We start from the raw sequence: 27,440 nt of genomic DNA on the forward strand, positions 1-27,440 counted from the left end.
TTCTAAGTCAAAGTTGTCCAGTGTGTTTTAGAATAGCACAATAAACAAAACATGTTTATTATCTAATGATGGATGAAAATAATGAGATATACGAACTATATAGATAAGACTTATATCACGCATAAAGCAACCACATGCAAAACAAACAAAATCAATGTGTACAGAATATTGACAAACATGCAATCTAATAAAAATATTTAAGACAAAATATGGCCAGCAAAATTTATAAAGGTGACAACTGCAATGCTATTAAACAGGAAGAGACATTTTAGAAGGACCTTACTTCATGCTGAACCTTTTTGATATATGTTGTTTATATTCCAATGCCTTCTTTGTTTTATTGTTGAAAATAATCTCAACATATTTTCATTGCAGTTATTTTAAATATTCTTTATTTCTTTGTCAGGATGATTTTATCAATGGCAGTGAATATCTCAAATTCAGTCAGAAATCGAATCTCGAATTTCTATTCTCAGATTGAAGATAATCAGCATTTATTACAGTGTTTAAAACAGAAATCTACAAGAACACTTGTTTAATTTATTCAATACTCTCTAATATCAGTAAGAGTTTTGAAGTAATTTTAATAGTAAACAGAATTAAGAACTTAGAATCATCCTCCCAACATAAGTTTAAAACACACGTACATTACTGAGGTCTCAAAAAATGTGTAGGACCAAAGTCAAATTGACTTGGTTAGTATCTTCACATTATAAACCATTTCTTGAGTACAATCATGAAGAACCCCAAAATGTTAAATAAAATCTAATAAAAATGGTGATAAATGTGATAAAATGGCAAGGAAAATATAGGTAGAAGGCATTTTGATGCTACCAAGAAACTCCTTCAATTATTAAATAAGAGAAAGGAGTTAAAGCTGACTGATTTTAATTGAAATGCAAATAACATAGATCCTGGTGATGATAAAACAAAAGTAAATTCTGTTTTTGATGACTTAATGATCTAGCAAATGCGGTATACACATGTGTCTGAGTTTGATAGTTATTTCTCATTTTCATATCTATGCCAAAGCAAATACCTGCATCAATTTAGATGTCAATAATGCTTCCTTCAATAAAATTGTTTGTTGAACATAAGTGTGAAACAAATATAAAAAGCACATAGATCAGGTTTTCAAACTGCACGTAGTCTTGATTATTCATTTCAGATTGTTGCCTGTATCTTTTGTTATCTGCAATTTGTAAGACATTTTGCTTTTTTTTCCTGATAGCATGGAAATGTCATCATTTGTCAGTATGACACGACATGGTATGAAACTGTGCTGACAGTGAAATGATGTTAATGGCTGTTTTCAATGTTTAGAATCTAAACTGGTTTAACAGAATTTACAAATGTTTGATTAACTTTCTTCAAGTTAAATGAAAGAAGTAAAGCCAATTTAAATAACTACTGGTGGTGAAACACTGGGAACCTATTTAAAAATTGTATGAACAGGAATGGTACGCTTTAAAGCAAGACTAATGAACAACTGAAGGGGTGTTAGAAATAGCATGACATGGAAGTGATATGATTGGGGATTGAAATGATCATAAATGTTATACAAAATTGTTGCAAAGAATGTTACAATTATCACAACTATTATTATTAAGAAAGTATGAAAATCACATTCACAATTACCTGAAATGAAGTTATACTTGCCTTTATCATTTATTACATGGAATTTGTCAGGAAAATCCTCATTAACAAGTGTATTCGTGGCGGCTAGGGCTGCATTCTTTGAGCTGTGACTTGACAGCACGTCAGGCAAAAACTGAAAATGTTTGACACTACCATCCCCACTGAAAGATGGTGTTCTACTGTGAATAACATGCGGTGAAAGATGATTGGGTGAAGAAATACAAGATTTAAAAAGTGAAGGAGTTAAAACTTCTGCTGCAGCCAAAGCTAAAGTATTCAAAGACTCCGATGAAGTATGTGCATTAAAACTATAGGCTGGAACTGTTAGAAAGGGGGCAGTGGGCCGGCGTGGTGAAGCTACAGGATCTATTTCTGATGCTTCAGGACTAGCACGTGGTGCAAGTGAATTACTGTCAAAGCAGCTATTGTCACGATTCAGAAAGACATAATGATAATGATGATGATGTGAATGTCTTGGACAATACTGGTTCACATTTTGTGGCTTCAGCTGGCTACCTTTCTTTTTTGGTTTTCTCAAGGCAAGTTCTGGTTTGATCTTTCTGACATTCTTTCCTGTTTTTTCATGGTAAAGCCTTAATAACTTCCTTTTTCCCCTTCTATACAGATGTGCTAGATATTTAAGTATTTCCGCATAACATCCACCAGGTTCAGAGTTACTGGCCAATGTGCTTGATGATTGAAATCGTCTTCTCTCTTGAAGCATTCTTTCTGTTTCACGCTTTTTTGTCTCAGAAAATTGTGTTGCTATGACAACAAGGCACAGGTTGATCATAAAGAAAGACCCAATCTGAAAAAAATGAATAAGAATATGAATGGGCCTATATGTGTGTGTGTGTGTGTGTATATATATATATATATATAAAATTTATGGATATGTGTGTATAATTGTATAAGTAAATATATGTGTACATGTAGAAAATTATTACAATAAAGACTTTCTTTTTAATTTTCCTCTCTCTCTCTCTCTCTGTCAGTCTCTCTCTCTCAGTATTACTATGTATTAGTGTTAATCATTTTCCCTGTAAAGTAATGTGCACTTATACTGAATTTTGAGATAGTTAGTGCCTATATACAAGGAATAATAAACATGGAAAAAAATTATTAATATTTATTATTTTTATAGAACAAAAGTATATGTTGATTATGTTTAAATACAATCCATTATCTTTGTTACATATAAAAAGTATAAATAAACACATTTCATCACTAAGGTTTAAATGTATTTCCAGTGTCTATAAATTATCTTACTGTTGTAAATGTTGATCTTTTAAGCAACTCACCACAATGAGAGAAACAAAGTAGGTCCAGTCCCAAAAGGAGTGAGCATCCTGAATATAGTACATAATGTTGACCCAGCTTTCTAGACTTATCACCTATAATGGAACACAAACATGAAAAAAAATAACTGCATGCAAATAAATGGAAATATTTACACTGATTAATAGTTCATATTTCTTATAGATAAAACTTGTTTTTTTCTTGTTTTTAAAAATGAACACCATATTGTTGCTTACTTAATTGTTTCTTACATTATATAGTAAAGTATGTTCATAAAGAAATTTTGATATAATGAAATATTGCTTAATACAACAGTGTGATATTTGAAGGTTTCATTATTAAGAGTGTCTGGTTTTGCTTTATGTATCATCAAGTTTTTCTCATCTATGTTATAAATGGCTCTGAATATATGTATGATGTATATGTTCAAGGTATCCTGAAACAAATTAAAGTGAAGACCAAATTTTTCATCTAGTAAGAAGCACACAAAAAACAACAACATTATGTATATATTTTACCATTTTCCATTAATGCTAACACCAAAGAGGCAACCATTTTGATTATGTCTGCGTGTGTGTGTGATTTGGATTTTTAACATAGCTTTAAAAAAAAATCAGTCATATCACTACGATGTCTGCAGTGTGGCAGTTTATAGTGATATCTAGCACTGGGGCATCATGCTGCAGACATGTAGCATGATGTCCCACCCAGTCACATTATCCTGACACCAGGCTGACCAGTCCTAACACTAACCTCTTAATGCTGAGCGCCAAGAGAGTCGGCTGTTAGTACCATTTTTATAAGTCTTCGGTATGACTCGGCCGCAGAGCGAATCCATGACTTCCCACATCCGAGGCGGACGCTCTAACCACTAGGCCACCAGAGTGGTCTGATTATGTCTGCTGTGGCAATACTATTTGTACATTCGAGTATTTGAGTCCATAGTAAATCATAATTATTCATGTCAGAAACATTGTTTTTTGACAACTATGCTCATTATTTGACATGGTCAGTATCCTCTACAAAAAGCTCATTAACTGACCATGGTCAGTATCCTCTACAGATTTCTCTAGGAAAAAGTCTTTCATATACTATGTTGGCAAACAAAGAGATAAGGTCACAGAATCAAAATATAATAGCACCAACATATTTTCAAGTGTCAAGGCTATCTTACAAGTTTTAACTGGGGGTAGAATTCGACACCAAAATACATTTTCACTGCATACCTTAATTGTTATATATTTGTTTAGCTGCATTTCTACATATTAATTAAACCATGTACTAAATACATATCTTGTTAAATGTATTATAAATGCCACTGATAGGTTTAAAAAGCATGTTTGAAATTAGCATACTCCTTGTATTGGATTCAGGTAACATATATTTTATGATTAGTATAAAATACATGAATTCTTAATTATGAAACAGAGTTAAAAGCTGAAATATTTACTAAGTTTTGCCTGTGACAAATCACTATTATTGTTGCCTGTATGTATATATCAGTATTGGATTTTATCATTGCCTGTATGCATATATCAGTATTGGATTTTATCATTGCCTGTATGCATACATCAGTATTGGATTTTATCATTGCCTGTATGCATATATCAGTATTGGATTTTATCATTGCCTGTATGCATACATCAGTATTGGATTTTATCATTGCCTGTATGCATATATCAGTATTGGATTTTATCATTGCCTGTATGCATATATCAGTATTGCATTTTATCATTTGTTTGAATATGTTAACAAATGTTGCTGCTTTATTAAAAAAACTGTCATTTAATAATAAGAAAATTTCAAATAACTTTTTAAAAAAGTGACTGTTGACATACGTTTGACTAAAATTAACTTATGATGGACCTCAAAGTTTTTATCTCCACAAAATCTGTACTGAAATTATGCTTCTCAATTTTACTGGTCTTTTAACTATATCAAACAATATAAAGAGGATAACTCTAATAACAGAGAGTACCTGAAATATTGCTACCCAAGCAAGTCCAATATTATCAAATGAAATGGCTCCCTGGAAAGGATTTTTATCTCCAGCTTCACAAACTGTGTAATATTGGTTCCAATTCACACATGAATCATTGGTGGGTGTGTTATTACTAAATGGCCTGGCCGATGCATTGCACTTGATGCCCTCATATTGGTAGCGTGGCAAGTTCGAGCAAAATCTCATGCCTGACGTATATTCTTTACTGCATATGTAATCATCAGTTTCTACCCGTGGCATATAATATGGCGACAAATTAAAACTGAAATGGTATAAACACTATGTTATTCATTTGTGGATGTTTTTGACATTAAATTAAATAGGAACCAATATCTTTATAAAGTGTCTTATGAATTCACAAGCATTAAGCACACTAAAGAGAGAAAACCTTCCTCCAATAAGGAAATATGGATGCTAGTTACAAGAAAATACAATGTACTTTTGGAAAAGAACTCGTTACACTAAACAAGCAATGATTTGTCATGAACAAAAAATGAGATTTTATGTTGGGCAAAGATCAAATGGAAATAAATAAATCTTTATTACCATCTCTAACATCATAAATGGACAGACGAACCTTACAATCATACAAAGTATTGCATTAAAATTAAAAGAAACTGCTCTTTTTGTTGCTTAATTGTAAATTACTTTGGAAAGGGCATATTGGACACTAGTAACACATATTTACTTGTACAAAGCAATAAGTATAAACACTGTAAAAACCATTGATTTCCATGTCATTAAATAAACATTTTTTTCCTCCATCCAACAAAGACACAAACAATTTCTGCACTCATTGTATCTGTTAACATACCACACAAATTCTCTTTGGTAGTTATAAATTTGTTTGATATGTTGTATCATTAAGTTTTGCATTATAAACATATTGTTATGACTCTATGGTCTTAAACTAATTAACAGAAAAGAACAAAAACCAACAAGTTTGTGTAAAATTCAACAAATAATTTTACTCCCTACAATACAAAGTGAAAATTTAAAAAGAGCTTACAGTATTGTAAATTAAATCTAACTAGTCCTAAAAGTTCTATCACAAGTCCAAATGTAGAGAGTTCCAAATGAATTCCAGTGGTGTTCCAACAATAAATTACACTACGGAATGTGCTGATTTGCCTGTAATCTTAAATGTGCTAATGTGCCAATGACCTAAAATATGGTGATGTGTTAACAGTCTTGATGTAACACAATAATATAATTCAAAAGATCCTTGAAAGAATTCACAATAATTCCAAAATAATGATTTAGTCCAAGAAGCATTAATAAGCAGTTTATAAATCAAGTGAAAAATTTAAATGAGTGTACCAAAATCAATAACAAAAAACAACACTAAGACTGATTCCACTTCTGACATTAAGATAGGTATAAATAAATTTGATGCAAACAACATTAATTTAACAGCTAAGACACAATAATGTGCCCAGGATGTAGGTCATTCTTCTTTCTAAAATATTAAAAGTTGTCAACAAGATCAGGAATTTCCAAGTGAACAGCTAATGCCCAACACTCGTATACAAATAAACATATTTACCTCCAATAATAATAATAATGAACAGAATATTTAATCTATAATCAGAGAAAGATAATAGTAATGTATTATGATGTTTACAAAATAAATGTCTATAGTCAGGTTACCACTAATTTGATTTTGGACAAAGGTCAATTACAAAATAAAGATATTCATAACACATAATAATTGAGAAAAGCTAACAAATAATACAAATTTAATATGCATAATATATTACAGACATTTTGTATTATTAGCATGATTATTGTTGTTGTTGTTGTTCTTACTAAGTACAAATTTTTTTTTATATTACAAATTATGTTATCTAGCCTGCACACACTATTAAATGATAACTAACAAAATAATTTAGATGGACGAAGTTAAGCAACTCAATAAAACTTTCATTTGCAGCTTAACACGTGTTCTAGCAATTCTTACTAAAGCAGGTGCTTTGACAGTACCTCTTTTGACACGTGCAATATTCTGACGACAGTTGTACTTAAAGATCAACAATCCACATCTGTTTTCGTACTCAAGTTTTGAGTGTTCCAAATCTCCTTTAAAGAAGAATCGAATTCCTAATTTATTTCTTTATTTAGTAACTGATCATGGAAGAATAACTACCATATACAGTTTGATGTGCTTGATCTTTAGTGAAAGACTTTGAAACTTTGGACTTCGCCATTGGATTCGAAGTCTTTCCTCAAGCTCCAGGAAATGTTTATACATAAAAAATCGTTTATGATCCCTACATTAGCTTGATTGACACGCAAAATGCAATACCAAAAAGTGTCTTGAAACTTACTGAGCATATGAGATGTTCTCGCTGATGTTGATAAAACATCTGCTACGCAACACACCGGCCCACACCTGTACACCGATTATTCCAAAAATGAAAAACACAAAGAAGCACAGAAGAAGAACGTTCCCGAGCATAGGCAATGTGTCGAGTAGAAGCATCACCAAAATACGCATACCTAGAACATAAGAATGAATAAAGATTCTTAGATAGATTATTGATACTGCATATTTTCTGTATACAAGTTAAATGGACAGGCTCCGAAGAAGACATATTTGTAATACTGAAGTCAAAGAATAATTTGTGTTCCGAATCATATGCAGTTTAAACAAGTTAACTATTAGACCCGTTCAGTATTGTTCCTATCTGTAACATTACGTGAAAAATAACTAAATTGCTAAAGCTCTTACAGTACAGAGTGCAAATTTCGTATAAGTTGAATAAAATCCATACTCTTTTATTCAGGCCATACCGGTCCGCTAACAGTTTGTTTTAATTTTGAGCAACACTTTCCTGGAATTTTATCTGATATATCTAATTGGTTTCTGTTGATTTCAGTTTCTCTTATCTAATCGATACATAAGATTTCAATGTGATTCGATTGGAAAATTGAACGAAATAAATTTATTACATGCTGGAATGTAGAGTAAAGGATAATATCCATATACTTGAGGAACGATGGTTTTTACTGTCGACAATGAAGTTTTACCGGCTACTATTGACAATTCTGTCGACACTGGCAGATTATACAAGTTTAGAAGGCACCAAGTTGCATGGAGAATCAAGACGTCACAATGGCATTAACATTTCTGATGGTTTATCGAGAATTTTACTGCCGCAACCATTTATGTTTGACCGGTCAGAAATCGCGTTAAATATGCTGGTGTTTGAATGTCCTATTCGAGATTATATTTCAGTGAGTTCTATAACAAACTCGTTTATTGTTGTGCAGTGGCAACATTTGTTAAAAGTTTTAAATATATTTATGGGTACTACTGTGTCTTTCTGTGTGAACCCCCCCCCCCCAAATAAAAATAAAAAAAACAAACGTGGCGCAAATTATTCATCGACCAGTGCATCATCCAGTCAACATTAAAGTTATTGTATGCACACCAACTAAGATCGGGTCTAAACATAAGTTAGGAATCGAGCGATCTAACTGGCTACAACTTTAGCCTGACGTAAAAGTGAACAATCATATGTCTCAAGTCTGGAGTTTGTGAAACTGAGGCCAGGTTGTATAGCCATGCTTGGAAAGGCTTGTCAAGTTTAGATATCTCACTATATTTATTCTAGAGGAAGGCTCCCCCAAAGCCTTTCAAATTCTACCGAAGCATGAAACCAGAAGTATATTTTAGTAATAGGAAATAACAAGCGATCATATCTCAAAGAGTATAGTATTCTATATATTTACACACGAGCGCACGCGCACTTACACACACACACACACACACACACACACACACACACACACACAATATGGCTAATTGTATACTGTTCCTTGTCGTTTTCTAAAATCTTGATACTGGTATCGTTATTGATTTAACAATCATTGGTCACTTATCACTACTCCAAGAATGATCCGGGCACTTACTTGGAATCCTATTAATAGCTCGCAGAGGTCGAAGCACTCGAATAGTTCGAATCGCCGACAGACTAAGGTTTTCCGTCTCAACTCCATACTCTACCGCGCTGAAAATAGAAACATATAAAGATCAGACTTTAGTAGATTCATTAACCTTTAAATTTAACAGTTTTTGATTGTGTGCAAAGATTAGCTATGGAAAACGCCTATCAATCCGTCATTTGCTTAGGGTTTCTGGCGATGCTTATGAACTAGAGATAGAAAATATTTTCTCATCGAATATATTTCCGCATTATCTCAATAACTAAAAGAACACTTTATACTTTTTCAGTTCCATAATCAGTTTATGAAACAATAACTAAACTCTAAAGTGACGTCTTTTTAAAAGTTTAATGTTTCCCCTAAAATGACTTTATTGTAAAGTGTACAATCAATATTTTGTACGAAAACTGCGTGGTTTTATATATTTTTACTATTCTGGTTACTTCTATTAAAAGGATCCAGATACTAAGAGCAATTGTTCATTTAGGATGGTATTAATGTTTTCCACTTTCCTTGTCATGCATACCATAGCACGACACATCTCTGTTTCACGATTCAAGATTTAGTGTGTTCGTTTGTAAGACAACAGTACCCAAACTTTAATTTGTCGAAAAATGACGTTAAATTAAAGCAAGGAGAAAAAGGATACATATTAAGCACAGAACGATTATAAGCAAATATTGTTTTAATATATCCACAGGTAATACCTTTAAAATTGTAATTATTATACAATAGAGTTTAAAAAAAGGGAATATTGTAAAGCATTGCATATTACAGATTACCCTTAAATTGAAATCAGATTTTTAATGGTAAAAAAACTTTAGTATTATTAAATCGTCAATTTGTTTCAAAACAACCTAATTTCACATTCATCGCTTTGGGAAATCAAAGTTATTAAGTCCATATGCCTCTTTTGACTAAAATATTTTTATACATAACAAAACCTGATCTAATATTAGTTTGCTGTTAGGTCAGTAATGTTGTACACACCAAGCAAACATGTTTGAATGGTGATAATTTCTCAAACAGAATTTTCACGAGAACATAACAATAATCACAATATCTCATGAAACTACCTGCGCTAATAAATAAGGACGCATTATTATTTTTAATTTCTTGGTGCATTCCAGAATATTATATAACATTTAGTTAAGAAACTATAGCGAGCGAAGCTTGAGCGAGGCCGAAGGCCATTCGCGAAGTACGATTTTTAAGATAACGAGTATATGTAAAACAAGTTAAGCCAAAGATAGAACTAGTAGTTTGGAAACACCAGCAGTGGTATTGGAAGTGACTATAAAATATAACATTGTCTCTGGGTGATTTGTACATGTTCTATTACGGAAAGGAACGAAGAAAGATCATCAAGTATTCGTAACGTTCATCATAGATTATTTTATTGGTAATAGGACTTCACCGTTTAAAGTCCGAAGTCCCTAAGATTTATACTGCTGTATTTATTCAACAATATCAATAAATATTTCTTGCAACTCAGGAACATTACAGAAGCAAAGACACGTGCACGAGATATTGTGCATCTCATCTCGATGATGTCACTAGACATCAGTCAAAACACGCACGTCCAGCAAGCTTCGCTCGCTACTAGCTTGACTTATTTCACATTATTACTGAAGTGTTAAAACAATGTCAACATACCTATTTCGGACAGACGGTACCAGCATTTAGTTATTCACATGACGCTGCATGCATCAGTAACTACCTTTTACTGGCAAAATTTTCGTCGATATGCAATATGTTATCACATTTAAAAATCCGGTTGAATATCTTACCTTCGTTGACGATAATATTTGAGAAGAAATACTTCAACATGTATTCAATACCATTATGCAATATGCGACTAATTGTTGAACTTATTTTGTTCTGTTCATCTCATCATTTTCATAATTACACAGACATTCATAAACCGTGTACGGTAACTTCCTGTTTATTGTTCCAACAGTATTCTATCATCTGTTTCTCGGTCTTTTCGCAAGGGTCTGTTATTCGATTCCGATTCTTTTTTTTTTACATTTTGTTTTAAAACCCTGTCAGTGCAAAGAATCAAAGAAAAACATATTCAGATGAAGATATAGAACATACATATTTAGGCACGCATAATGTAAATGTTACAGATATATGAACATAAAAGTTTTGTTGTTGCATATAGCAGTCTATTAGAACCACGCCTAATTCATGCATAAAACGCTGATCAAGCAACATCAGAAGGCATTTTAGCAGGGAAAGGGTTAATTTAGATCCAATTTCATGATGTACTGGTTCCCTGTACGTAACAATCTCATGGTAAATGATAGCCATTTTCTGGCGCTAAATTTTCCGTTCGTCTGTTTCAAATCCATCTAAAATAAGAGTAAATGTAGAGAACAAAGATACACAAGGTAGAGTTTTCCTTTACATTACTTGGAAGAATCTTTAAAAAAGAAAATATTAATATTTCTCATAAAAAGAGACACAAGGAACCAGTCTTATATCAGACGAAGTAGTATGCTATATATACATGCATGGAAGTCACATGGTATGTCGGATATCAGATGCAAACAAATACTTAGATATTTTTAAACACTGGAAAACATGGAAACGTGCATGCAAGATCAAGTAAAACGATAAGACAAAGTTCCAGCCCGATGCATGGATAAAATCAACCGAAAGCACTAAATATCGTCACAAAAAACTTGAATTCACGTTTTATATGTTAAGGGTACCGTACATTTCCTTGATCGACTCCAATCGAGTACTAATGGTGGTGCGATGGGGGCGGTCCGCCCCGGGTGACAGCTAGAAGCAGACGGTGTATGTGAGCGGGAGAGTTGAAATACCGGTACAAGTTTTCAAAGCAAATGAAAAATCCGCCAAAGCAAACGTTATTTCCAATTTGCTTATGACAGCACTGTACTGTTTAAAAAATCTACTTGCAAACATAACATATCTTTCTGTGTGTTTACATTTTAAAATTATTTGTGTGGGGTGCCAAAGGAAGGATCCGCCCCATGTGCGAAATACTTTAGTTACGCCCCTGGTTGACTCAGCTTGTTTTTGCTGAAGTATTTATCGGTCTATTGTATTGCAATATGGACTTCCTATTCATTTTTTATTTAAATATTTTTTTTTTTACACACGATGATCAAATCAAACTGAGTCATCGCCGAAAGTTATTTTGCAAAGGGGACGTATCTATACTTGAAAGGCATCAGACCTTAACAGACGAAAAATGGAACGAAATATTTTGTCTTCGATACAATTAATGGCAGTTTGAAATACAGTGTGCTCGGATATTATTGTCGGATTCCGAAACGAGATGAAATATATTAACTTTTCTATCCGCCAGTCTAACCACAGGACATTGTGTGTGCTATTCTTTTCCCTTGTAATCAAATTCTGTAAAATAGACGTTATGGCCCTAAATAGTAGCCCCTGAATATGTCTCCAATGGAACTTCTTCAATTATGTCAATTTTGATCAGCTATTAGCTTTAAGATCTCTGCCTTTCTCTCGAACCAGCCAAAGTCATTGGGGGGTGGGGGTGGGGTGGGGAGGGAGGGCAAGATCGCTAATGGCAAGTACCGTACCGTTACGCTCAATTCTAATCGACTGTATCAAAATATAATAGCTATTGGATATGTGAAAAGATTACTTTTGCATAGATAACTTCTTGTCGTGTTCAAAAAGTTATTGCAGTTCGAATTATTATAGCCGATACAAAACTCATCTCTGTATAATTCCAAGCATTTCGAACATTATACATGAAGATTTAAGTCAATGACTGACCAAGTATTTCGGTATCATGGTCAATATACCTTGCTGTAAAACCTGAAGTAGTGATGTGAGTCGCCTTCTAGACGATAACTGCAAATAGCATTTAGTATTTTTTGTTTTTTAAATCTCCAAACAAGAAAATTAGCACTTTTATCTTCAGAGGATCTTACATCTTGTTGCGAAGTTTTTTGTGTTGTTTTTTTTCATGCATTTTAATACACCACTATTCATGCATTGGAATATTACAATATAACACAAATATTTAATTAAACAGCCAGCTTTAGAACACGCACAACTTCGCAAACACAAAAGCAAACGTTCTTACTTGTTCACTAGATAGTCAGCGATGCTTTATATTAGAAAATAAGAAATATAAAGTTATTTCAATACTGAAAATCAGCCGAAAAGTGCACACCATCTAATAAACTACTAAAATAATATTGCTGCTTTCTCTGTGTCTGTAAATACATCCATAAAAAGATGACATTTATAAGATATTTTTTCTGAAACCTCGAAAGAATTATCCTAACATTACATAACACAAAACAAACATGCTATATGACTTTGCATATTTTATCAAGATACACATAAATTCTTGCATGACACAATCTGAAGACATTCTGATATCGCCATATCGTATAAAAGACATTTAGATATCGCCATATCGTATAAAAGACATTTTGATATCGCCACATAGTCCAGATCCTCCAATCTCTTATTAAAATCTACTCGTACACTGAATTTGTATGCGACAACTGTATTGATTTTCTCTATTTATTATGCGTATTTGCATCTAAATGGCTATAAATTTCATTCTCTACTGACCAATAATTACAAGAAGTACAAACTTAAAAGACGTTCTTTTAAGCAAACAACAAACTTTTAACAGTGGTTGTGACTTCTACGGGACATTTGGTATGTAAAATGTGTTGAGAACTGAATTAAAAATCGAACAATCTGCATAAAAATCAAATTTTAGTATTTAATGATAACGCAATTGAACTTTTTTTTTGCTACTTAACTATTATGAAAAATAACGACCACATAGTCCCGTCCTCAGGCCATATTCGCCCTGGTCTCAGCGGTGTCGGGCTATTTTCTATATGATAGCCTTGTGATTCGATAAAAATTGTATGGTATTGTAACCATATCTAGAAGCGCAGCAGACATAACATATCGCATGGAAACTTGCGCCAGGAAATGTATTGCTAGATGCAGATGACGTCTTCTGATAACGGGAGATGTGATAAGGATCCAGAATAAAAAGAAAAGCATATTCATGGAATACACCTCAGTAAATCCTAACTACTAACGGCTTTTATGTTTTCAATTCGGCAATTTCACTGTTCGTTCTTAGCACAGAAACGGCCATGTATCAGTCTTGACGAGGAGGCAAAAGAAAAGCCTGCAAGGATATGGTTTATTTAGTTAAGGGACATCATAAGGAGGAAAATTGTGTGTAATCGATAATTACACAGCTCAACTTCACGAAGCTATTAGCAGTATCCAGTAGCAATCGTAAATTTTAAATATCATACAGACAATAAATTCAGACTAAAGTGATCTTGAAAACGAATTGTTGGTCCCTTTTTTTCGCTTTTTATCTTGCATATTGTTACGAATCTAGTTTTAAACTAAGTAAAGAAAAGAGCGAGAAATAAGAAGTTTTGTAAAATTCAAAAATTTATTTCCCTAGAATAGAGAGTGAAAATTAAAAATGAAAGTACAGTAAAGGCAAGAATAAGTAAATTTTAAAGTAAGCAAGGTTATATACCATTCTAATTAACCCAGTCAAAATTACCATTTTTAAAATATGCTCTGTCAACCTAATTGAATTTTTCATTGAAGAAGTTTCTAAGGTCAGAATCAAGACTATAACCCTGGTTACCATTAATAATGATCTCACTATTTAATCCACAATGATAGATAAATACTTCGCTATTTTTTTATGTTCTTTACAAAATTAATGTTACTAGTCAGGTATTAGACGAACTTGATCGAATACAAAATACAGATATACGTAACATACAACCATTAGGAAACTCCAACAAATGATACAAATTAAATATACATATCAGTGTTTAGAACGTAACTTCTAATTGTCAGTTTATAGCAAGATTTGTGTTGATATGCCGTTTAAGTCTCATACATGCCGACATACATACTTACTGCAACAGGGCATAAAAAACAACAAAATTAAAAAGAAAACTGTGTCCTATGATACCAAAGTAGAGACACTATAACGACTAGATATAGAGATACTATAACGACTAGATACATATATACTATAACGACTAGATAATAATCAGATGTTCATTTTGGTATTGACTTTCTTTTAACAGAATTGTTCTTAAAAATTTGTCTGAGAAACTATCAGCATTATCTGCCGCTATAGTCTAGATTCAGCTACGCAACACTCAGTGTTTGAGTGACCTCCGATCGACAGCCGGCATTAAAAACATACAGGTGTCAGTAATTAAAACTCTTTAGCCACTAAAGCAGACGCCTCGCACAAAAAGCATGCAACATGCAGTGCACTTAATGAATTTCTATTCACATTCACATGTTCAGTATATGTTTGATATGCTGAGGGTAATCTATCGCAATGTATACTATATAGTCTTAACTATGTCAATTTAACCTTTGAATAAACACATTTATTCCTACTTCCAATTGTACAGGTTAGAAAGGGCCATTCTGAGAAGGCTGGGATGCATACAGCATGGAAGAATTAAAAGGGTCATGTTCTAAGCACAAATACTTAACCGATGTTAGTAAAGCATTAAATGTGGGTCACTGTGACCTTTTCAGTTACAATGGTTTACTACTAACATAGATGAATTTAAAAAATAATGTTTTATGAATCGAACATGAACAGCAGCCAACAATAAACGCTGACCACAAAATTTCCAGAAAGTCAGTTTAACATGAAATAGAGGTAAAAGGGACCTTTCTTGGCAATAAGAGTGTAGTACTTATCAAAGATGCAATACTCAACCAAGTTTCATGATCCTAGGAAGAACACTATGTATGTATGTATGTATGTATGTATGTATGTATGTATGTATGTATGTATGTATGTATGTATGTGTATGTGTGATCTTTTGCTGTATATCGTGGCGCTAATATATTTCAGGATTCTAGCAAGAACATTGCCGGGCAAATGAACAACAAACCCTAAAGTTTAACCAAACTCAGGGAAGCGTAAAATATGGATCACAATGACCTACTACCGAATGAAGGATGATGGAGTAGTGTTCATATTGATGCGCACTCTCGGCGAAATTCATGATTTTGGATAGGATTCAGTATGCATCGTACGCAAAAAATCGTATTTGGTCATAAGCTAAATGCAAATACGTAACCTCCTCCAATTAAATGTGAAATGTAGGACGCGGTGACCTTATATATATATATATATATATATATATATATATATATATATATATATATATATATATATATATATATGCGGTACTAAGTTATATACACAATTATCTAGTTTAATGATTCAAACATCAACAGATAAATCACAAAACTGAAGTCAAGACACTCAACCTTGAAGTATGGGTCACATCTACTTTCTGTTGCGAGGTTGTAATACATTTGAAGATGCATCCCCTCACCAATGAGTTTTGGTATAACAATATGTATAAAGGGTGCAAAAAGATGTTGTGGTCATTTGTTTAATGCAGAGCATAACATAGTGGTTATGTGCTGAATGCAGAACTTAACCTAAGGTAGTAAAATGTGAAATGTAGGTCACAGTGACCTTCTGTTATTGTTAGGATATATTAATAATATACATACAATCATTACTTTTTTGGTGATTCTAGCATAAAAATAGCTTGAAATTAACTTATAACAAAACATAACACAAGTCAGTGAAACATGAAATATGGGTCACATTTACCTACTTTTGTGATGAGGGTATAGTACTCATCCAGATGCATTTCTTAGCCAAGTTGTGTGATTCTAAGCATAACAGTATGTATAAAGTATACAAAAAACCCAACTATTTGGTCATGAGCTAAAAGCAAAACTTATCTAAAGCCAGTAAACTGTTAAATGTAGGTCACATTCACCTTCTTTTATTGTGAGTGTGTGGTGCTAATAGAGCTGCGTACAACTGTCTAGTCAGATGATTCCAGCATGAACAGAGTTAAGAAATAAAATAAAACAAAACTGAACCATGATCAGTAAAGCATGAACAATGGGTCACAGTAACCTACTGCTGTGACTCGTCAAAATGCACATTCTCACTGTCTGATCATTCCAGGTATAACAGAATATTCGGAAGGTGCAATAAACCTGAACCAAACAGCAAATTTTTAACCAAGAATGTACATGTAAAACTTTAGCCCCATTAATATCTTGACTAGGTACTATGAAGCCCACGCCAAACTGTTGTCCAAGACCTAGGTAAAAGTAGGGGTAGGATGCAGTGAGGCTGTATGCATAAATATAGCTTTCGAGGTGACACATTCAATCACTCAGCACTGCTTAGGTGATTAAGATGACCGTATATCAAGAAATAGTACATACTGGGACAACATTTAGTTGTCACGATACGACTACGACCACCTCATATGTCGAACTAATTGTCAAAGCTGCATTATATTTTGAGTAAGCAAGTGTGCATGTGGCAAAGAACTGTAGCAGGGCTAAATATCAAACTAAATGGCACATGCTAGGTTATACTGTTATAATCTAAGGAGTTCCTTTCGCTCGACTATACCATTGATAGTAGTGTCACTAAGTCTATGTTTCACATACTAAAATAATTTTCCAAATGTGTCACACCGAGGAATGTTTCGGACTTTTTAGTGCAGATGTAACAAACCAATTTTGACATTAATAATACTCATGGAACAGAAACTGTAATTTTCGATTTTTCTTTAATATATACATTTTGGAGAAGTTGCAGTGAAGTCAACAGCCACACGGATCCGTGCTCTGATAACGTGTATTTGATCTAATAGACTACTGATAGGAAATATTAAGTATTATAGACCATTCTTAATGAGATCCTCAAGAATATTAACGTATCGCGAAAACGAGGCTAAGCTTGGCAGATCGAGAGAAAATATGGCGTCCTACTGTACAGCCAGTAACGATATGAGCTGTTAACCATTGAAATTATATCACTGTAGTAAATAAAAATGACAGAATATGCAAGAAAATGGGAGGATAAAATCGGATATATATATATATATATATATATATATATATATATATATATATATATATATATATATGCTTCCCTGTTGGGGGGATTCTCTGACATTAACGTACTACAATGATATAATTACAATGGCCTGTGATTTAAGTGTGCATTTTCCCTTACGTTTACACACATCAATATGTTTTACCAACAGTTTCATTAATTCTTTTCCAGTCAAGTTCTCTCTCTCTCTCGTAATTTCATTCAACTTGTCCTCTCATCATTTTCATTGTACTGGTGCTTTCTCTCTTCTCTATCGTGGTCATTTTCATTCTACTGTTTCTAAAATTTTTTCAAGGAGATAATAAAGTCCATTGTTCCTGTATTTAATACTCCTCCATCAATTCATAAACTCTGATATAAATGCGTTGCGTGGAGGTACGCCCAGTTTTCGATGACCCCGTTTTGTGGAATGGGACTAGGGGGAACATGTTTAGAAACCTACAATTATAAAACACACATAGATACACTCATTTGCTTCTTCGAGAAACCTATTTTGCGTTTGGATTTCCCTTTATTACATCATTCAGTTGCAAAAAATGCATAAACACACCAACAATCATCCAGTTTCTTACCTTAAGATTCGGCCCATCATCAAGACGTATTGCAACAATTCATTTTCTACAAAGCTCCATCTTCTTCACTGATGGGATATGGTGGAAGCTTAAATCTATGTGAATTCTAGCATTCCCATTGCACAACGGAACACAACAATATTCGTCAGGATTTTTTCCCTTGCCAGTATCAATTGTAGCAACCATTGTTGCGAGGTAAAATAAAACTGGTGCCTAGCTTAGCCTCGTTTTGGATTCGTTTACCCAGTGCCACATGAATATATGAATACATTCTGAGAATGGTCTATAGGATAGTAAAATAACCGTTTCGAAATTTTGTTCCAACAATTTAGAGGTGTCAAATAGCTCTTCCCTTTATTAACCCATACCTTATGTTCGCTATAATAATTAAAGTGATCCGCGCGTTCTTCATGTGCCATGACATTTAAAAACAGTATGCTACTTTACTCGTTCACACCTCTAACACACTGGCATACAATCACGTATTCTATAATGTCCCTCCTTATGACCCCTCCATGACTTCACGATGCTATTTTCGATATCTGTCGCAGCAAATTGGGGATCGCACTCTTCCTGGCAGACATCAGCGGAAGCAGTGTGCTCGGAGAACCCAAAGATATAACACTATTCACTTCATCTCATAATGAACACGGGTTTTTGTACTTAAGGGCTTGAAACCTAACAGATGGTCCTTACATAACAACTTACCAAAAGCACCCAAGAACGTGTGACAAGACTGAAGGAGAATCAGGACAGGAATATCCACCAATTTTGGATACGTTACGGAAAGGTGTATACCAAGCAATTCAGTGGTAAAAAATAGAAAAAATAAAAAAATTAGACATTGACGGGAATGCATATTCTGTGCTCAGATAATGTTACACGTGTGTAAATGTTTACTTGATAATGGCTCTTCATCCATGTATCGACTTATATTTGTCGATAACCTAATATTGGTGGTAAGCAGGCTATTTCTATACTCGTTTATCTAGGTGTGCTATGTTCTGTAAATATATTATTAAATTTAATGTATTTATATTGGACAACGCATCGGATGTGGGAGGTCGCGGGTTCGATCCCTAGCCGGATCATAACAAAGACATATAAAAATTGTACTAACAGCTGTCTCGCTTGGTGCTCGGCATTATGAGGTTAGTGCTAGGACTGGTCGGCCTGGTGTCAGGATAATGTGACTCGGTGGGACATCATGCTACATGTCTGCAGCATCATGCCCCAGTGCTGGACATCACTATAAACTTCCACACTGCAGACATCGTAGCGATATGACTGAATTTATTTTAAAGCTACGATAAGAAATCCAAATCACACACACACACACATACACACACTTTATATTGGACAATGTAATATTGGCTGATTTCGAATTAAACCATCAGTTTACTATACAAATATTTGAAACATAAAAGTTCTTATTAATCATTCAATCATCTACCACGTTTTGCTGTCCATTCTTCACTGTTTAACTTAACTCTCATATTCTACTTTAATTTGGAAAATGTTCATTATTTTATTATGCAAAATACACAATGCGACACAGCAATGTTTACGTGCACGGAAAAGGCAAGAAAATACATTTGATTATTTTCAAACTTAATTTTGCTATTTATTTGTTTGTAAATATGTTAAATTGTATCCTCTAGATACCTTCCCTCTTGTATTTATCGCTTTTTAATTTATTCCACAGCAGCAGATGTTTGCCATTGCGTATACGTGCATGTTAACATTCATGTACACCAATATACATTGTATTCTTGTATCATCAATCTTTTCATACTGTGTAGGCAATACATTAATGCCGTGCATCACTGGATTGTAAAATACATGCAATAATTTGTACTTAAAATCCAAAATTATCCGCTATAGTCTGGTATGAGGTTAGTTGCTATCAACTCTAATAACATGACACAAACTCAACAGGTTTCTACTATCTGCCCCTCGTTTCATTTGTGGGAGGAACATTCAAGTAAACTTGAATCCCCGATCTTATCAATACGAATTACCCTTTTTTTGTTGCCTCAACATAAGAAATATTGGAAACAGAACTGATAGAACTAGTACTGTTCTTTCTTATTTCCTTATCGATTGCTTTACTGAGACACTCCTAAACGAAATGCGCCGCTATAAATTCTTAAATGAGAATTTTTTTAAAAGCTCTACTCATGAACAGTGATTAGTTTGGAATAGGTATTGCCGTCTTTGTATATGAAAACATAACATGTGAACCCCAGATGTGATCTAGAAAAAGTCAGATGGGAAATGATTTGACTTGGCCATGGGTTCCGTGTTGGTTGATGTTGCACTAAGACTGTAACCATACTGTAAGGGTACAAAACTTTTGCATATGCTCTCGCAGCACATTTCGTCGTGGTCAGTGTGACACATAGCAAGTAATTTTTACGTATGGGCTAGGCTCGCAATAAATTGTTGCCTGCGAAGGATGATATATAATCTCTTTGGAGGCATGGTTGGATTTTAATTAGGACCCGCTAGGAAAACGGTTAAACATATAGAAGCGGAGATGTGAACGTAGGGTCAAGTAGAAGAAAATGACAAAATAGAGAAAATCCAGAGACAATTTCTGCCATTTGAAAATAAGTGTCATAAAATAAAATGTTCAAAAAACAGTTATTAATATAAGCCGTATTAATATAGGCCGAATAGAGGAACTTATTCTAGAGCTTCGATGGGTGTGTTAAATTTTTTTGCGGTTATAGGAAGTTAAGCCCGACTGGCTAAGCTAAACGAGTGGGAGGGGGGTGTTGCCCAGACGGAATTCACTGTTTTAAGTAATTTCGCTTGCGAAATTCGGCAACCCAAGTGTTTCTACCAAAACGAAGTCTGAGGTACTCCGAGGAAATTAACAAGTAATGTTTCTCGTTAAATAAATCGTACAAGGGAGGGGGTCTGGAACGATTTGAGAGACCCAGAACCAGAGAGAGATTCAGCTGCACTGGAAGAGCTAGTCTCGAAAGGGCACAAAGGTATTGTCTCAATCACATCCAGTATGCTCACTGATGTAAGTCTGTCATTATTTGTTGAATTTATTCGTTTGAAATTCATACTTCAAGTTTCCTTGAGTTGAGAAGATTACCGTGCATTCATTGTTTTGAATGCTAGACGATTCATGTATTGTAAGAATGTCAGATAATAATTCATTGATATGAATGTGCTCGGATTTAGTGGTTTGTATGGAAAAGAAGTGATTTTTTAAAAGGAATTATGTGCATTACTCTGATACAAATTGTGAGAAATAATGTATCTGTCTCAAATGATAGGTAGCATGTATGCTGAGAATTGATTGTACTTTGTCTATATCAATGAATTGCTAATTAACAAGTAATGTAGTTAAGACAAAACGTGAAGTCCATTAACTCATTTGTGCAATTAAGTTGTCAATTTTCTTAACAGAAGACAATCAGCGTGTATCGACCAACACCGTTTACTAGTAATTTACAGCGCACAGTGGAGTGTAATAGTTTAAATAAGAGATCTAATTATGTCATAGTTCCAGTAAGGAATGTGAGCAGCCGCAAGAGAGACGTTAATTTTATATTAATAGGATCATATATCGGTATTAATGACCATATTAGCCTTGTCTGTTGAGTTACAATAAGCCAGTATCGAACATAACAAGAGTGGGCATACGATGACCTGTCACCAGTAGTGATTTGGAAATGACCTGAAGTAACCAGATTATGCTGAGATGCCGGCAATTTTAGTTCGCTCACCCACTCGATTCTATGATGAAATTTGTTTTATCGATATAACAGAACGGCTAGTTGTATTTGGCAACTTTAACATTCGATTTCTAAGAGAATGGGTATAATTCAAATGACATGTTCTTTTTCATTTTGTTTATGCAATGAATTAAATTGTTATATTGTACATACGGGGGCTCGTGTTGTTCTCTTCTGTATCTTTGCTCAGATCTCGGTTATTCCATCCATTATTTTCATATTTTATTTTCTTGTTTGCTCGATCCGGGCAATAATACCGTGGTCGATGAACTTCTAGATAACGATAACTAAACCACCATAGCAGGCAGGGGATCATGTCACACCCTCATACATACATTAATAATACAATTGGTGATCAGCATTCGGATTTATTAAACCTGAGCTATCACAGGTTGTGCGATACTTGGAGAAAATAATCTGAGTAATGTCATTAATACAGATATACGTGTTACTTCTGAACATTCAGCTACACAGCTTGATACTATCATAATTTCTGACAACTCTGTCGAAATAGAATCGGGTGTTTGTTTTATCTTTATTGTAATATAGTGACCACTTTGGAATTTTACTCACCTTCAAAGCCAATTATGCTTTTAAGCATCTCATTCAAGAGGAAAGTCAAATTATTTACATTCATTGTTGAGTGTATTTCATCATACCAACAACTAGATACATTCATTACTGAGTGTATTCCATCATACCAACAACTAGATACATTCATTGTTGAGTGTATTTCATCATACCAACAACTAGATAAATTCACTGTTGAGTGTATTTCATCATACCAACAACTAGATACATTCATTGTTGAGTGTATTTCATCATACCAACAACCAGATACATTCATTGTTGAGTGTATTTCATCATACCATCAAGTAGATACATTCATTGTTGAGTGTATTTCATCATACCATCAAGTAGATACATTCATTGTTGAGTGTATTTCATCATACCAACAACTAGATACATTCATTGTTGAGTGCATTTCATCATACCATCAAGTAGATACATTCATTGATGAGTGTATTCCACCATATACAACTTATGAGGCATTTTACAAAAGTCTGGTTTGATTCGGACGTGAGGAAAGAATTAGGAGAAAGAAACAGACTTAGAACAAAAATAATTGAAAGCCAATACTCGTAAAAATATGCCTCAATACATTCAACAAAGGAATAAAGGGTATATGCTGTTTGCAAATGAACACGACTTATCAGCGAGTATAAACTGTTCCCATGAATTAACCAATATTTATGTATCCATACGTTCAGCCCAAGATAATAGTGAATATTATCCTATTGCCTTCTGCAATATATCAATCACATTTCACCAGAACTGGCATAAAGGTATAATAATTAAAATTCCCAAACTAAGGTGTCACTGGCAATCTCGTGTACTTGTTCTGCGATTATATAAACTAGATGAAACAGATATCGACTGCAAGCTTGCCATAAACGTACAAAATTTCACGCTTGAATGCACAAATATACAAAATAGAAACCCCAAATACTTAAAAGGAATTCACAGTCATTAATGTACGTTGTTTAATAATCTCACGCTCTGAAGTTTGTCGGATACTACCTTTCTCTCATGATTCTACAGTAGTCCCAACCGAGCAACGCTCACTTAATCAACCCGCATAAGAGATGTATTCAAGAATATATAAATCTCTTCATTTTCGTATGAAAACAGTTATTAATTTGACACATTACATAATTTGAAGCATTATATATATAAGCTACGTTTTTAAAAAGTTACTCTCCTAAATTAACGTAAAGTTTCTGAACGTCTTTTTATTGATGTAATAATTCAGTCGTTAATCGGTTTGACACAGAAAGGGAAAAAAACCCATGCGAATCGACGGTTTTTGCCTTAAAATATGGAATGAAAACAAACCCCTTCGTTTTATTAGTAGATGTAGGAAATTGTTTCAGGAAATGGAAACAATCTGCAGTACAATGGATCTATTTCACTCGTAAAATATTGTTTTATATCTGCTCAAAACACACACACGCACATATAGCAACTCGAATATATGCGACATTTCAACCTACCTTGATAGTCTCGCCCGTGCCATCGATGTGACGACACATACGTAGCGCTCATACAGGGAAATGCTCAAGAAAAGGACTTCTTTTTATATCCAAGTAATTATTTATGTTCTTTAAGGACTTTATTGTGCAAAATGAAAACAGGAAATTTCATGACTGTGGCACACTCGTTGTTCCAGAAGAATCTTTTCCCATAATAGAAAAAAGAAAGAAATACAAACAGGAAGAAAAAACAGAGACAGAAAATAACGAGGAAAATAAACTGATAGTTAGACACAAAACTATCCACTAACCAAGATCAGCGATGAAGATGAGTAAAACCATCGGCTTATTCAAGAGAATGCCAAGAACTGAGCCTGTAGAAATAGAAGCATAGTTTGAGGCTACACAATGATGGACGCTAGGTCTGATTAAGCCGAGGCTTACGGTAAATAGACCCATAACATGATTTACGGATAATCCACAAAATCACGACTTAAAAATATATGATCCTTGTGAACAGAATAAATTAATATTCCACCTAATGCAGAAACCCTTCCTTTGCAAAGGCGAAGAACGCGCACGTGACGCTATGCAAATCAATCCATGATGTAAGAAGAAATTATTTTCATTCTTGCTTTAGTTGTACGAATCGCTCAGTCATGTTTCAGTCAGTACACACATCGGAAGCTGCTCTTGTTTCCCTTCTGCTCTGCTTCTTTCTTATTAGTTACAAGTCATCTGCACGACTGGTGCACAGTTTATGCTTGCACATTTACGAAACGAAAACGGATACACTCTCTCCGGGATACAAAATATGATGTCATTAAAAGTGTACTCACACTGTGCAGCTCCGTACTTGATTAAAAACAAAGTTATGATCCAATTTCGCCATTTCATGTCCTTTTCAAATGTCATCAAAATGTATTGAATTCAAGTGCAATGAATGAAATGGATAGGACACTGCAAATTGAATTGATCGGTAGACAATGGCAGTGCATGAAAAATATATTTAAGACCCAACCGTTTAATTCCACTGTCCATTGAGAAGCTTTCAAAATTTTCTTGTTAACATGAACGTAAAAGCCTCAGATTATAATCCTGAAAGCGGATCAACATGGTGATATATGTATTCACAAATCCATGATTACTTTAAAGTCAAATAGAATTAATACGAAACCAATACTATATTAATGCCTTCAAATAGTTGTCAGAATTGCATGAGACTGATACGATTGCCCATGAGCTACTTCGCCTAAAATGTATTGACGGATGGATGGATGGATGGATGGAAGTCAATCAGCATGAATGTAAGTACTTGTAATACTTTACACATAAGTCGTATTTACTTTAAATATATATTTATAAGTATTAACATGACCGTATGCATATAACCCACCCCTCCCTATCTCCACACACACACACACACACACACACACACACATATATATATATTCCTAGTACATGATCTTATTTAATTATGGTGATTTGTATTCATAGTTGTAAACTGTGTAGAATATCTTTCGCTAGATTTTGCCTTTGTGACCTGAGTTTGTTAAGAACATAACAATGAGATAGGATTTATAAATAGATGTTTACGTATGCGTTGACAAGTACTAATAATAGTCTTAATGACGACTTTGGCTTAATTTTTTTTTAATTGGCTGATGGGGTTTAGACGATTCTAGAGGAATTCAATAACTTCGCATGGTTGCGCTAGGTCACATGAATAAGCAAGTTCGAGGCAAAGTGAGTAGTAAAGATCCGTCACGTGGGGTATATTTGGAGATAATAGTCGCAATAGAACGTGTATATAAGGAAGAACAGAACAATCAGATTCTTTCCGATTAGAGTCATCCTCATTTCTTCTGTTCCTGTTGCAAGTCTGCAAACGTATTTTATGTTGTACTTAGCTATTATTCAAGAGGAAAAGCAGTTGTTTGGAATGCTCAGTGGAAGTAGAAAGTGCTCATTATTTGGGCTATATTACTATTCTGGAACTATTGTGCATTATTCAAAGGAGTTATAAAGGACATCATCTTGACAACGTCACGGTTCTTTTCAAACCAGTATATTTTCGGTTTTGAAATTTAAGAGGAACTTTTCATTGTCTTAGACTTTCATAAAACTTTGGGATTCACTTCATCCTCTCACATTTTCATTTATAAATTTGATAATTAAAGTATTTGTTAAGGTTTACATAACTTGTTGGTTTTGCTTTTTTTCCTTTACTTAGTTTGTGACCATAGTGTCGTAACTATATATATATATATATATATATATATATATATATATATATATATATATATATATATATATATTTGCCTGTGTACATATACATGAATGTGCAAGTGAAATGTATTTGCTACTTTAAAAATCTCAGCAGCCGTTCATTGATTAGAACTACTAATCATTATGTCATTGAAAACATGTCCAAAATAAGCGATTCAGTCCAATATTTTCACTATCGATCACCCTGCTTTAGATCTATAGGTATATGTGCATGCCTTATAGTTTCTGTTACGCTATACTACTTCTATAAATAGCTATCATTCTTTTTTCTTTGATGAAAACCCACATGCCAGTTTTTTGACGTCAATGTGACTGGAAGAATGGTTTAATTTTAGCACATTATTGATAAAATGAATATACCAGTCAGTAGCCATAGTGATAAGCCTGCGGGTGCTGTCTGCATTATATTAGAAGAAAACTTCAGGTTAAATTACAAACAGCTGGATAATACTCAATAAACAAAATAGTAAAAGGGCAAAGAAATGGAGACGAATGAGTTTAAATTTAGATATTCATTTATCTAATACGGACAAAACAAACTCCAATTTCCTATTCTTTTTAAGCTGCTGATCGAAATTAAGCTAGGTCCAAAATGTCCAAACATAAATAGGATATTTTCTAGTATTTATGAAGTCTTCAGACTTTTCTAGCATGAGCTTTAGTGCTGATTTATATGTATCCTTCATACACCATTTGAGTTGAAGTTAAATTGCACTTGGTACTACCCCAGGTGAGTACGAATTAATGTCATATCTTGTTTATAGGTATGTAGAACATGCTTTAGCAGTGAATACTTCTTAATTACTAACTGATACTATTACAATACTGCATGCACAATTTTCTTTGAATATTCCATCAGCTAGTATAAAAATTTGCATTGTTCTCTTTTGCTATGTATATCTA

The 27,440-nt window shown here is 33.7% G+C and overlaps 1 protein-coding gene across 5 annotated transcripts in view; it reads right to left on the bottom strand.

Annotated features, from left to right (window-relative positions):
• Positions 1–27,440, bottom strand: part of LOC149803281 (voltage-dependent T-type calcium channel subunit alpha-1G-like) — a 136,257-nt gene that overhangs the window by 91,435 nt on the left and 17,382 nt on the right. For 3 of the 5 annotated variants that reach the window (XM_089952961.1, XM_089952958.1, XM_089952960.1), the window contains exons 2-7: positions 12,984–13,007; positions 8,855–8,952; positions 7,267–7,438; positions 4,916–5,201; positions 2,940–3,032; positions 1,660–2,446 (exon numbers count right to left, since the gene is read on the bottom strand). In XM_089952961.1, the coding sequence (XP_089809087.1) occupies positions 1,660–2,446; positions 2,940–3,032; positions 4,916–5,201; positions 7,267–7,438; positions 8,855–8,952; positions 12,984–13,007 (1,460 nt within the window). The remainder of the gene's footprint in view (positions 1–1,659; positions 2,447–2,939; positions 3,033–4,915; positions 5,202–7,266; positions 7,439–8,854; positions 8,953–12,983; positions 13,008–27,440) is intronic. The other 2 variants (XM_089952962.1, XM_089952959.1) reach the window with 2 other exon arrangements.

The sequence above is a fragment of the Sinohyriopsis cumingii genome, chromosome 3 (genome assembly GCF_028554795.1).
Source record: "Sinohyriopsis cumingii isolate HCF-2022 chromosome 3, ASM2855479v2, whole genome shotgun sequence".
In the NCBI taxonomy this organism is placed as follows: domain Eukaryota; kingdom Metazoa; phylum Mollusca; class Bivalvia; order Unionida; family Unionidae; genus Sinohyriopsis; species Sinohyriopsis cumingii.